Source organism: Argiope bruennichi, chromosome 6, assembly GCF_947563725.1.
Source record: "Argiope bruennichi chromosome 6, qqArgBrue1.1, whole genome shotgun sequence".
Lineage (NCBI taxonomy): Eukaryota > Metazoa > Arthropoda > Arachnida > Araneae > Araneidae > Argiope > Argiope bruennichi.
In genome coordinates, this window is record NC_079156.1 from 84,378,772 (window position 1) to 84,392,990 (window position 14,219).

At 26.4% G+C, this 14,219-nt stretch overlaps 1 protein-coding gene across 1 annotated transcript in view; it reads right to left on the bottom strand.

Annotated features, from left to right (window-relative positions):
* Window positions 1-14,219, bottom strand: part of LOC129972505 (ankyrin repeat domain-containing protein 17-like) — a 78,252-nt gene that overhangs the window by 42,234 nt on the left and 21,799 nt on the right. Inside the window, exons 15-21 of the mRNA XM_056086661.1 lie at window positions 13,371-13,945; window positions 10,474-10,616; window positions 10,060-10,273; window positions 9,020-9,195; window positions 8,694-8,755; window positions 7,652-7,848; window positions 6,350-6,547 (exon numbers count right to left, since the gene is read on the bottom strand). Of these exons, the coding sequence (XP_055942636.1) occupies window positions 6,350-6,547; window positions 7,652-7,848; window positions 8,694-8,755; window positions 9,020-9,195; window positions 10,060-10,273; window positions 10,474-10,616; window positions 13,371-13,945 (1,565 nt within the window). The remainder of the gene's footprint in view (window positions 1-6,349; window positions 6,548-7,651; window positions 7,849-8,693; window positions 8,756-9,019; window positions 9,196-10,059; window positions 10,274-10,473; window positions 10,617-13,370; window positions 13,946-14,219) is intronic.

A 14,219-nucleotide genomic window follows, 5' to 3' on the forward strand; every position in this document is an offset into this window, starting at 1 on the left:
TGACTAACAAATCAAATTAATAAATGCTAATAAAAAATGTAAATAAATAAGAATAAGAATAGATCTTTAATAAATCAATGACTATTAATCATATAAATATCTTTAAATTGCTGAATATTTTACATTCCTATTTAAAGTTTAACCATAAAAAAATTTATAAAATTAACACTAAAATGAAATTTTTTGCTATAATAGTGAAATGTTCTCCAAGGAGCACTAAAAAAAATGCTCTACAAAGTATATTATAGAACGAGACAAGTGAGTGGTTGTACTTCAAAAGTAACAAAGAACAATTAATGTAACTATAAATTCAATTTAATAATGAACAAAGTAGAATTTTTCAGTTTGCAATTTTGTCCTGCAACACTCTTCCAATCCAATTAAGTACTTTAAAGTTACATTTTTACTATTTTCTTATAAAATTTAAATTAAATAAACTTAACAAAAGTGGAGCTTGTTTATAACTGTAACTAAGCTTAATATTTGAGTTTAGTTACAGTTTAAACACCCCAATGTATTAATTATATTAATATAATTCACACAAAAAAAATATATTAGTAATCTCAAAAATTAAACTTTGAAAGTATGCTATTATTTAAAGAAAATATATCTAATAACCTAAATACATTTAATTCATAGTTTAGGACTTCATTTGATATTAAAATTAATGATAAATTTATTTTGCGCAATTTTAGTCAATTGGTATTAATTTATATTTGCTAATGCAATCTATTAACTATTACAGGGTTGCCACTCAAATCTGAAAGAAAAAATTCCCTGTATGCATAAGCAATATCAGAGGAACTATGAAGTATTGTTATTATATTACATTATCACGAGTGCTGTTTGCACAAATGCAAGCCAAACAAAATTAAGGACTTCGACGAAATAAAACAAAACATTTTTGCTATCATTAAACAAACCATTTAATGATTATTTGACAAAAAACACTACACAACGGGATTACTTTTATTATTTTTTTTAGTAATTTTTGTCAATGCATATATTTGGGCATCAATTTCAGCAGATTTTTCAATCACTTACATTTTTTTTTTTTTCTTTCTTCGCCCCTCCAAAAAAAAAAAAAAAAAAAAAAAAAAAAAAATTTCATTTGCAATGCTTCTTTGCATTTCTTGGGCTATTTTTCATTTTACTTTTCCCTGAACTTTTTTTTGTTTTTCTTAAGCTTTATAATACCTTGTATATGTTAATTTAGCAGGCATCTACTTTCCAAGCTGCATTGGCATATGACAACACAATAATTATTTTTTCAACTTCCCAACAATCAGAAAATTCTTTGGACTTCAAAATATTTGAATAGAAATAAATCTAAATGATTTTTTCATTAATCGAATCAATCGATACTTAATATTAACTTCAAAAAATTTTCAGGAAAATTACAAAATTAGATCTTTGTACATTCTGAACCTGGTGAGGAAATTTGTGTTTTTGATTAAAGAGAATGAAGCAAATCAACCATTCATTTTTCACATAATAATGCATTATTCTTCAATAAATATGGATTCAAACAAGACGTAGCTTTTAAAACAGCAAAGTTTCGGACATGCATTTAAATATTTTATTTGTTCATCTACACAGAAAAACAAAGGGTAGTAAGTAAAAAAGAAGCGAATTTCTGCACCTATGCAATCGTGAATGGTGTTTCATTACTAGAATGGGGGGAGGAGGAATTAAAATGCCTTGTACTGCCCCGGTTTTTACTGAAATCTTTGGATTTTCCTGGAATTTCCCTGTTTTTGTTATCTGACTTTAATTCCTTGTATTTCCGGATGCTATGACAATCCTGTAATATGCAATATTTTTATTCCTTCTCTGTTGCAGTTCTGCTAGCATTATCTCGACTGATAATGCACAAATAATAATAACTTGACATTTCTGATTATTTCAAATTTGTCTTTTTTTTTATATAAAGTTTTAAAATAATCACAGATGAATCAGAAATGGTATTATCTATTAAATATATTACGTGTATAAAAAAATAGGGACAAAAATAAAGGCTTTAAATATACTTTAACTTTAAGGCAAAAAGAAATACTTAATTCGCAAGTGATTATCGTTACACAATAAAATTCCTCCATTCTTTTCTATCATGATTACATAGCCCAAATTAAGACAAAACTGGTACACATTAAAATATAAAGTAGGAAAAATTTTAAGGTATAGAATAATTAAAAATTTATATTTTAAAACAAAAAGAAATATCTTCTAAATTGAATAATTATTTAATACATATAAGAAAAAATGCAAAAATTATATCAATCATTTCAAAAAATAAAATGCATTTTTACCTACAACCATTAAAATTATATATATTAGCTTTATGAAATAAGAATAATTAATACTGACCTTTCCAGGGTAATCAATATGCAAGTGAATATACAATAAGATTTTTAAAATAAAATTGAATTGAACTAATCACATCTGTTCAAATATCTTGAAAGTATGTCCTCTACCTTTCTAATCCTATTTTTTATATACACCCTTTTAACAAAGGAATAAGTTTTGATAACTGTTGATGGTAATACAACATTCTGGCCAAATATATGCAACACAGAGAACATAAACTATTCCAAATAACTTGAATTATACTTTCAAATATGTTTAACATACAGTTGAAAAACAAAATTAAATTGAGCACTGAAAAAGAAATTTCAAACGAAAAATCTTTCATAAATTCTTTTAGGATAAATACTTTGTACAAGCTTTTAATGATAGGGTTTATATTTTAAGAGCTATAAGTAAACAAATTTAACTTCAACTATATAATTTAGTTTTTTTTGTTCTTGTTGTTTGTTTGTTTGTTTGTTTGTTAAGAAATCTAAAATAATTGAATCTATTATTTTACAATATTTATTGGGGGGGGGGAGTTAAATTATGTATATACATTAACATTTAATTGTTACTTTTTTTTTGCAAAATCAATTTTATTATTCCTTATTAATGTGGCACTGCATTTAACATCCACATGAAAGCTCTGAAAATAGTAACAAGTAATGAAGTCCCATCAAATAACCAAAACCTTTAGTAATATTAAGTCCCTGGTATTAATACCATTATGCATAGAGTTAATATGAGATCCAGTTAGAATGAACATTAATTATGAAAGAATCAAAAATAAGTAAATATTAGTAAACTATTTTTCATTTAAAGATATATAAATATTCTATTACATTTTCAATATTTGAACTTTTAAATGCTCTCATAACATAATGACTTAAAACAATGTTCTTAACTACTTATTCAGAATATATCCCGTATATTTTTTACTCTAAAGTGAAGCATTCAATTTAAGAGGAAAGGGTGGAGGCTCCTGAAAACTATTTGTTAAAACTTCAAATGGAATTCTCTCAGAAAACATGCATTATAAAAATTACAGAATAATCTGTCTTCATATTTTATAACATTAATCAGTAAAAAGTAATTATAAAAAAATCATCTGTATCATTAATGTATAGCAATAAAATTTACTGGAAGGTATTTTTTATAGAATTGTACTTAAACCATCAATAATACTATATTATTTTTATTTATTTTATTTCTATATCACATATTTTATTAATTATTTAATGTTTTTATTTTAGTCGTGAGGATAACAGCAAAATACTGATTTAAAGAACGATATATTTGGTTGAAAAGAGATTCTTTAATCGAATAATAACAGTTAATTATTTGCAATTAGAAGTTAAATGATAAATATTAGGTCTAATTACCTTTCAAAAACCTACCTCAACACTTTCAAGTAATCCACATAGAAACTTTACTATATAAATGCTATCATAAAATTTAAGCCTACCTGAATAGCTTATCACATTATAGAATGGTAAATTATCTTCAAGTTTTTCTATCACAATTGCTAAAAATTCTGAATTATTACAAACTAACAAAAATAAATTGATAGTTAAGAGAAAACAGAGGTATGCTCAATGAAAGATTTTACATTCAGTATTATTTCTTTCTCATATATCAATTATGTTTCTCCCCCCCCCCAAGTGAATATTTAAAACAAACATGAACAGTAATTTCATATAACTTGATATTTAAAAAAAGAAGCTACATAATTTTCAAAATAATGAACTTAAAAAAACTTTGTTTCCAAAAGAATATTCATTACTTTTAATTAATGATAATATATTATTAATAAATAATTTTAAAGGAGGGGGGCAGGCATCTGTGAAATATTTATGGTTTAAAAGCATTTCTGTAATCTAAAACCAATATAAAAAAATGTTTTAAAGTTACTGTAATACATATTAAATATCTAATACAAAAAAAAAAAAAAAAAAAAAAAAACTTATAGCAATACCTTTTTTCAACATTTCTATCTTAATTAAAACAAAACTACTACTATTTATCTTTAATTTTTACAAGAAAACACATTACTTTGATTTGAAAATCTTTCTGAAAAGATTTTATCTTAATTTTTTTTAAATATGAGGTTAATCAACGTAAGTATTTATGAAATTGGTTTACATTTCTGCAGATCTCATTCAGACTAGTGACTAATTCCTTTTTTTTTTCTCCTAGAATATATATTAGATATATATTATTTTATGAATTAAAAAAACTCCCAGCATATTATTTACACTTACAGGATTATCCATCTTGAAGATAAAATTTTCAACTAAATATAAAAAAGATTCAAATGCTACAAATTTTAGGTACTACAGTTTATATTATAGAGCATAATAAACTGAAAATTGTCTTTATCATCATTTATAAACCTTTTACAAACTACATAATTTTAGTCAATTTTTTTTAATGTTTTACTTTCACATAATTTTTTGTTTACAAAAAAGTCATTAAAAAGAATCAAATCAATGTCTAGACCCGAGTGAAGACAGAAACCAAGCAAACGATAACAGAACAGATTTTAAGGTAAATTATGATTCACAGTTTGCTAAATATAATAAATTAAGATTTGGAACATGTTTCATAAAATATTATATAATTACTATCAATTTTTAAATAACAGTAAGATATTACACGAAATTACACATTGAAATGTTTGGAAAGCAAAAGGAATCTTTATAACATCATTAAGAGAATAAAAAGAAAATTCACAGCAGATACAGAGAATACAATTAATGAATGTTTTTATATGAATACATGAAAAATAGTAGTTAGTCCAACATTCAAAAGACAAAATTCCAAAATAGATGCTTTTTTTGAAGAATAATTAAATTAATCAACAGATTGTTAATACCAGTATTTTTTAAAGCTAAATTTAGGATACAACTTCATGCAGGGGAGGAAAAAACATATATGCCAGATAGCTAGGGGGGGGGGCAGGTCATACAACATTTCAGAATTGTCAACCATGAAAATTTTTGATTTTGTGGACTAAATGAGAATTTATTAGGAATGCACATCCTTAGCACTCCATTTTCAATGAAATATATATGCATACTCAAGAAAAGATATATTATGTCAGTGAAATATATTTTAATATTATTTAGAATGCAAAATATACATTAAAAAACAGATGTGTTAAAATTCTTTGCTTCTATAGGTAAATTTTGATTATATAAAAATAATACACTGCTTTGACTCAATTATTGGCCCAAATAGAAATACTGCACACTTTAAGAAAAATCAGAAAATCACATTATATTTATTAAAGGAAAAGTTTTATTCATTTTAAATTAACCCTAAGCTTTTAGCCACATTTAACTTTAAGTCCCAAAGTTTGTAATTAACCTATTATCTTAACCTTTCCCTCTAGTTCTTAAGGTCTCCTTGACAATAATGACAGCATAAACAATTTCAGAAAACAATGAGCAAAGAAATAAAAAATAACTTCAATAAATTATTATTATTATAATTTAATGGATTTAATACTAGAATTTCTATTAAAGAAGTATTTTTTTTACTATATAAATAAAATTTAATAAGTTGCAAGATTACATCTTTCTTTCATAAAAAATTGTACAAAGCATTAATGCAGTATAATAAACTCCAGGATTATTTCTTATATCTTTAATATTTATATGAAAATGGTCCCTGAGTTTTGTACTATTTTAACGGAAATACCGGAAATTAATATGAATGGTACACATAGAAAAGGGTAAATTATACAAAATAATAAGACATATAAAATTCTTTAAACTGTATAAAACAATTAATATAAAACATATTGGCTCCTCTAGTTAATTAAAAAAAATTTTAATGCACTCACATTATTAATTTTCGAAAATTAATTTGGTTCAAAAGAAATTAAAATTAAAAAAACTATAGCAAAGTAGAAATATTAAAATACAAAATTCAAATCATCCTTTTGAGAGGAATCATAATTAGGAACTGATTCTACAACATCAGAAATATTGCTTGCCTGCTCTTGTTTCTCTCTCTTTTTTTTCCGTTTCCGTTCTCGTCGACGAGCAGCGGCTGCCTTGCGGTTCTCTTCCCTACTCTTTTCCAGATCTAGTTCCTCTAATAAAATGTTGGCATTTTTATTAGCTTCTGCAGCTTGTCTTTCTTTGGCAATTCTTATGGCATCTGCACACTGATTACACTTTTTGATCATTTCCTAATGCAGAGACAAGTGGAAGAACATTAGTTCACAGAAGGCAAAATTCTGATAATGGAACAATACTTAATATTTCGAGATTCCTTGCACAAAATAAATAAGCAATCTTTATGAATACTCCTCATCTTCAAAATTCTTCAAAACAATGTTATCCTTCAGTAAGTTTTATATGCAAAATTCAAAGATCAAATCTGAATCAGAAAATAATGAATCTTATTAAACATATTCCTATGTATGAATTGGAGATTAGTGCAGTTTAGTATCTTAAACTGCAATATTAAAAAAAATTTGAAATATTAAAAAAACTGATTATTTTTTTTCCCAAAAAAAAGGGATATAAATTAAATGCTTCTTTAAAATCTGTAGCATTTTTTATTATAAGTAAAATTCTTGAAAATCATTTTCAAAGTAGTAAATAAACACTTGCCAGTCAGTCATATGTTATTCTTGGATTCTACTCAACATACACTTTTTCTAATTTGAAGTTTTCACTATAAATTCACTTTAACATTACATTTCTTATAATGAGCATGCTCCTAAATAGAAATTGCAAAGTATGACGGAGAGTTCAGCTAAATTAAAGACATAGGAAGAGGGGGTTTAAAAAAATGAATACCTTACAAATGAAACTATGAAATTTTAAATCAATAAAAAATATAAAATTTAAAAATAAATTTATTTTATGTTTCTATTTTCTTTAACCCTAGAAATTAATTATGAATAGTTATTTTTATTAAATGACTGCATGATAAAAATTTTGCAATGTATTTCTGTAAATTGAAATTTCTAAGTGCTAAAATTTCAATAAATTCCTTTTCAGAAATTCTGAAATCTTACATAGAGGTTTGGCATTTTGTTATAGAATTGTACGCATATTTCTACAAACATATAAATACATAAATATTTTATGATCTGATAAGAACCAGAAAATTTATTAAAATAATTATATTCAATTCAATAGTTACACTTTTTGAAACAAATGAAACAAACATCTGATATTATGTATATGTATGAATTCTTCTAAATTCAACAACTAAATTCAACAAACAGGGGAGCCACAGCATTATTATAAATATTCAAAATATTTATCAACTTTAAATTCACCTTATCAGAGAGAGTACTCATAAAACGAACCAAATCTTGATCGGAAGGAAATTGATTGACATGTTTAACCATCCATTTCACAACCTTCACATGCCCTTTTCTAAATGCAGCCATCAAACATGAAACCTTTCTATTATCTTGACTATCAATATCAGCATTGTGTGAATATAATAACTGTACTACTTCTAAATGCCCACCTGTAAAAGAGAAAAGTTAGTCATGAACTGAATTAAAAAGTCATTTAAAAGTTAGTCATTTATAAAGCAGAATATATATACATGTTTGTTAATGATTCCAAATGAATAAATTTTTTAAAAAATACATCATTGTTTATTTTGTTGCAGAGCAGCTAATACAAATAGATGAAGTTTAAAACAGCATGTTCTCAATTAAGTCATTTTAAATTTTTCAGTAAATTAAGATCCTTGTTCATGATTATACATTATAGCAACATCCATACAAATTTATTTTAAGATAAACATTAAGAAAGCAGCCATAATTTATATGAAAAACTCCTTATAATAAAACTTCAGCAACAATTTAAAAAAAAAAATATTTTTCATTTACAAAGTCTCTAATAAAAGAAAATGACTTATTGGACAATGTCAAACTGTAAATCTAAAAACTATCATTAAATTTTTCTATAAAACTACTATCAAAATTAATGTTATTTTGAAACATAAAGAAGCCTGAAGAACCATTTGGAATGCACTCCGATTTTAGAATCAAGAATAAGTATAATACTTAAAGGATATTTAAAAATACTTTACTTACTAATCAAGTGGGAAACTTCAAAGATTAGACATTCTGAATGAAATTTGGAATGGCTGACTAAATTTGAAATGGAGTTTTTAAATTCCCGAAGGCAAATCAAACTAAGAATTTAACTCTGAGCTGATAGCATCAGCGTTTATATTACTTATTTGAATAGACATCAATATTAATAAATAGAAATAATAAAGGTATAAATATTTATTATAATAATAAATATACATTTTATAATATGACTACAGTAGAGAAATTAATCATTTGTGTTACATACCATTAGCAGCCAACCATAATGGTGAATTTCCTTTCTTGTTTTTAACTTCCACAGTTGCATTTCTAAAAAGATTACACTTTTAAGAACCATTTTCATAAATACGAAATTTACAAATAATAGTATTTCTTTTTTTTCTTTATTTCTTCAAAAGATATTCTTAAAACCAATATCCTGAATAAATAAATTGCTCTTTCACTTAAAAAATAAAATGAGGGGAAGAAAGGGAAAGTGAAACTGCTTAAAAGATATAATGGTCAAAATATGAAAAAAACTTATATAAATATAAATGTATATACAATTCTATAAAAACAAAACTCTTAATCTACCTTTCTAATAATAGTTGGACAAATCGATAATGGCCTTTATCTGCAGCTATAGTCAAAGCAGTATCTCTGGAAGAAGGCACGGGTGGAGCATTGACATCAGCTCCTTTATCTAAAAGCACTTTACCAACTTCAACATAACCTCCAGATGCAGCTTCCATTAAAGGCGTTAATCCAGTCTAAATATATAAGCATTTAAATATTAAGCAATTCTAGTTACATTATCAATTATAAAAACTTTAGATATCAAAATTAAATTTCTAAAATAACACTGAATTTACATAAATTCAGGGAGAGGAATATTCAGAGATACAGCAGGATAAATTTTAAAATTCATTATTAAAAATATTTTTAAATCAGAGATTTTTAAATTATTTCCAATAATACTGAAAAATTAAAATAGTTCAGAAACTTACTAAATTTAATTGTATTCTGAAGGAATTTTTGGAAACTTTATTCATTTATTAAATTTAAAATATGAAATTTCCTGCCTCTTCGGTGATAAAGCAAAGTCATTCATCAGTCAAATAAAGGTAGACAGAAAAAAAAAAAGTACAATGAAAATCAATTAATCTACATTGAAAGTAAAATAATAATCAACAACTGGGAGTATATGAACAATACAAGGGCATGTATATATCGATTCAATAAAAGCAAGCAGTCAATTTCCACTATAAAACAAATATGCTGCTGTTTGGTTACTCCATATTCCATAAATGAAACATTATATCATCCAATATGAAATTATTCAACAAAACTAACTTCACAAGAAAAAATAATTTGATACAATGTAATATTCTACTTTTTTTTAAATTTCATATTAAATTAATGTTTAAGATTTTAATGTTACAGTATAAGATTAAGTTAATGTTGGGACTAACTAAACATAGTTACACTCACACTCTAAATACAGCTATTGTCAAACTGATTACAAGACTCTCTGTAAGGTACTGTATTTTATTTGCAAAAGTATATTTTATTGTTCTGCATTATAATAATAGTCTTTAAATTTTAAGGCAATTTTATAGTGGGAAAAAACTCACTTTGGCTCTATGTTCTACATTTGCTTTTCGATCCAGAAGTAAACTCACAACTTCATTTCGACCCTGAAAGCAGGCTAATGTGAGGGCAGTATTTCTATTAGTTTCTATCTGAGCATTAATATCACTACCCATGTCTAATAGCAACTTGACTGCCTGAACATGACCATTCATGGCTGCCAACATAAGTGGTGATATCCCAAGTTTGCTTCCAGTTCTGCAAAACAGACAATTTCGGCACCTTGAAGTGAGAAATATTAAAAAAATGCAAGAAACTCGAACAAAACATTTTCTTAGAAATGTTGTAACGAGAATATATATATATACTAAAAATACAATTTCTTTTAGTCATCACATATAAGTAAAGCTATTTAAAAAACAATATTTAAAGTAAATGAAAATATGATAAATACAAACCTAGAGTTTATTTCTGCACCATGACTGAGTAGCAATTTTATGATGTTAACATATCCCCCAGAGGCTGCCAAACTTAATGGGGTGTAATCTGAAACATTACGATGCTCTTTATTTGCACCTCGAGCTAAGAGAATGTCTACAACCTATATAAAAGAAAAAGAATATATTTTAAGTATATAATCTGCAAGTTCGAATTTTCAAAATTGAATAGCACTCTTACAACTTCAATGTTAATTTAAAGAAAATCTTTCAGACTCTCTAACAAAATAAATGCAGACACTAATAAGAAACTTGAAATGAACAAAATTAATAGAATGAAAATTATGAAATTACTTTTCTTATGCAATATCTTCACTAAAAAGACAGTCTTATACAACAAAAGGCAATACAAATCTGTCTTTGTTATGATAAAATTTCACATAAGAAATGCAAAAATATGAACTGAAATTAAAGTTCAAAACCACAGAAATTTCAATTAAAACCTTTCAAGTAAATACCAAAAATTAATAAAATTTGCATAGAATTTTAGAAAGGCAGAATTTATTAGAAAAGTATTAACTAAAAATTTACTAAATGAAAGAAAAATAATCAAATAGCTAAAAGGATTTATTATTGCATCTTTAAAAACATTACTATGAAGTCAATGCAAGAATTATTTCAATAAAGCAATAAAAATTAGCACAACTTTTCAACCGAAATTCAAATTAACGAGAACTTTAAATAAAAGATATTAAGATATAAAATAAAATACTAGGATAAAAGATATAAAATAAAATACTAAGATAAAAGATATAAAATAAAATACTAAAATACGAAACAAGATTTAAGAATAATTGAAGACAAAATTCAAAATCTTCTAAAATATAGTATTTTAAAACAAGCCTACATACTTTTCAAAATAACATTGAAAGTGTTTTAGAATCAAATATTTAAAATATGCTCAAGTTAAAGAGCCCAGGTATGCAATAAAAAAGTGATGATAAAGAAATTGGCTTGAATTTCAACATTACAATAAAGTCTATTGCTATTATACAATTAATATTTAAAAATCCAATTTAAATCAAAGGGAATTGTCGCTCCTAGATTCTCCATAATAAAAGTCTTATCCAGAGAATGCATTGTAATGCATTGGTGTACAATAGTTACTAAATATTAATCTTTGGCTTGAATTTAGTATTTTTACTGAATCTTTAAGTGATCAAAGACAAGTTTTTTGGCAATTAAAAAACCCTGGTGCGAGATTTATAGTATCCAAAGGTCGAATTTGTATTTTAGGTGCGTATTTCACAGCTGAATGAAACAAAAATTTGACAAAAACCTACACTTATAGTCACAAAATCCTGTGCCAAATTTGATACATTTGAATCATTTCATTTTTCATTCAGTCAGCTTATCATTCAGACAGGATGTCAACATGTATCCAATTAAAGGAGTTAAACTGAAATGACAAGTGCAGAAAGCACAAACTTTCTTGAGTCAAATGACAACGATGAGCTGCAGTTGCTAGAATTTGCAAGAATTGAAGCAATTTATAAAAAAATTATTAAAAAGCTTTTTATGAAAAATATCCTTAAGTTTCTATACCAATCTCTCTTCATAAAGGTAAGGAAATTGAAATGTCTGCATGAGTAGTGCTGACTGAAAAACACTGCATTTCGGAAAAGGAGTAAAGTATAAGCTTGAATGATGCATCATCAAGAGGCTAGATACAATTATCTAGAATATAAATATTGCAATATACACCAACTTTTTACTTGTATCTAAACTGCAGCTTTTAACATCTAACATTTTAATCTAATATAATCTTTATTCTTTAGTAGAATAAAATTGTAATAAGTTGCAAATGTGCATAGAAAACTTTAAAACTTTAAAACAATCAAACTTCACAGTTGAAATGACTAGAAATAGATCAACTTTAATCCAATCAAAATCTATGGAACAGGAAAAAGGAACTGTTTAATCATTAATACAGCAAAAATTAAATGAAATTACATATAATTCAACTATGAAATTATAACAGTTGCAAAACTAAAAAAGAAATAATTTGATCTATCCATGATAAAGTTTAAAATAATAGGCTATCAAACTGAACATTAAGTTGCAAGCTGAAAAATTTTGTAAAGATAAAAGTTATTTTTTAGTGTTTTCATTTCCTTGCTTCTAATTATTGTTCCCATAGAACATATGTGCATTTCGGACTGAAATAATTTTTAAACACCACAAGATGGTATCCTGTGTCCATTACTTATGAAATAAATATAATTTTAGTATCCCGACTTTCAGTTTGCTCATATTTTCACTCACTTTGGTATTTTATTCATCAGCTGTTGGAGGGGAGGAGAGGGGAGGGGAGGAGAGGAGAGGGGATAAGAGTAATGTAAATAAACAGAGCTGGGTTGTGTAATTTTCCATTTCATAGAATCATTCGGGTTTCTGGTCTCCCTTCAAATTCTTTTCTTTTTTTCATTATTACTCTGCAACTATAACTAATCTTTTTGGGTTTTACCATCAGATCTGTTGTATTTTACATAGCTTTCATATATATTTTTTGCACTTCTCTTTTTATTATGGAAAGCCCTGGTTTCGGTGTATTATGGCAAAAAAATGCCATTTTCCAGAAGAGTGAGCTTGTATTATGAATTAACCAATAATCTAAACAGGTAGCAAAAAAGACAATGTTAGAATTTAAACTTTATTTTTTTGCGATTTGTTTTTTAAAAGTTAGGCTTAGCTACACAAAACCCCTGTCCAGTGAGATGATTCCTTTCGTGTACGCTCCATCCCATGCATGCATCTAGGATAGAGGCCTCCCATCCCGAAAGGATTAAATTCACCACAATTAAATCATAATAAAAAATTTTGCCATGCAAGAAAATTGTGAAGTAAAAAAAAATTACCTCATATCGTCCTCCTGAACAGGCCAGTGATAAAGCTGTATCTTTTGTTCTCTCAGCAGGAGCCTCAATATCAGCCGCATTATTTAAAAGTATATCCACTACTCCTGCATGGCCAGCAGTGGCTGCTAGCATTAAGGGAGCAAAGCCTTTTTTATCTCGATGCTCTATATCAGCTCCTCTGGATAACAAGAGAGTAACAAGTTCTTCATGTCCTCCAGCACAAGCAAGTGTCAGAGCAGTATCATGATTACTGTCAGTTTGGGAATTAAGGTCAAGCGGAGGATAGATTGGAGGAGCAGGTGTAGAAGGAGCAGCAGTTGTATGTAGATGTGGTAGATGAGAAATACAATCTGTACTGGCAGACACTTGCAAAGGAACACAGGGTGTGATGGAAGGCGTTAGAGTATGGAAGGTCATAGGTAAAGAAGAAGAAGCGGAACTGACTCCAGGTAAAGATGACATGGATAAAATACGACTTTTCCCACTAGAGGTTGCCATATTTAAACATGCATCTGAACAATGACTACCAGGTTGCATTAAATTCATGTGGGTTCCAGCCAACTGCGTTGTTGGTGCTGCAAAAACAAAATTGATCATTGACATTGAAAATCTTTATCTTGTAGATGAATTAAAAAGCATCTAACATGATTTTGTACTATATTTGCAATTTAAAATGAAATGCAGAATCACAAGTAGGTTTAAATTTTTAAAACATTTAATTGCTTAAACCTGAATTAATCTGGCTAAGTGCATTGCTTAATAAGTAAGTGCATTGATATAGTAAAAACAGGTTATCAATTATTTAAGTTATATATATATATATATATATATATATATATATATAAACAA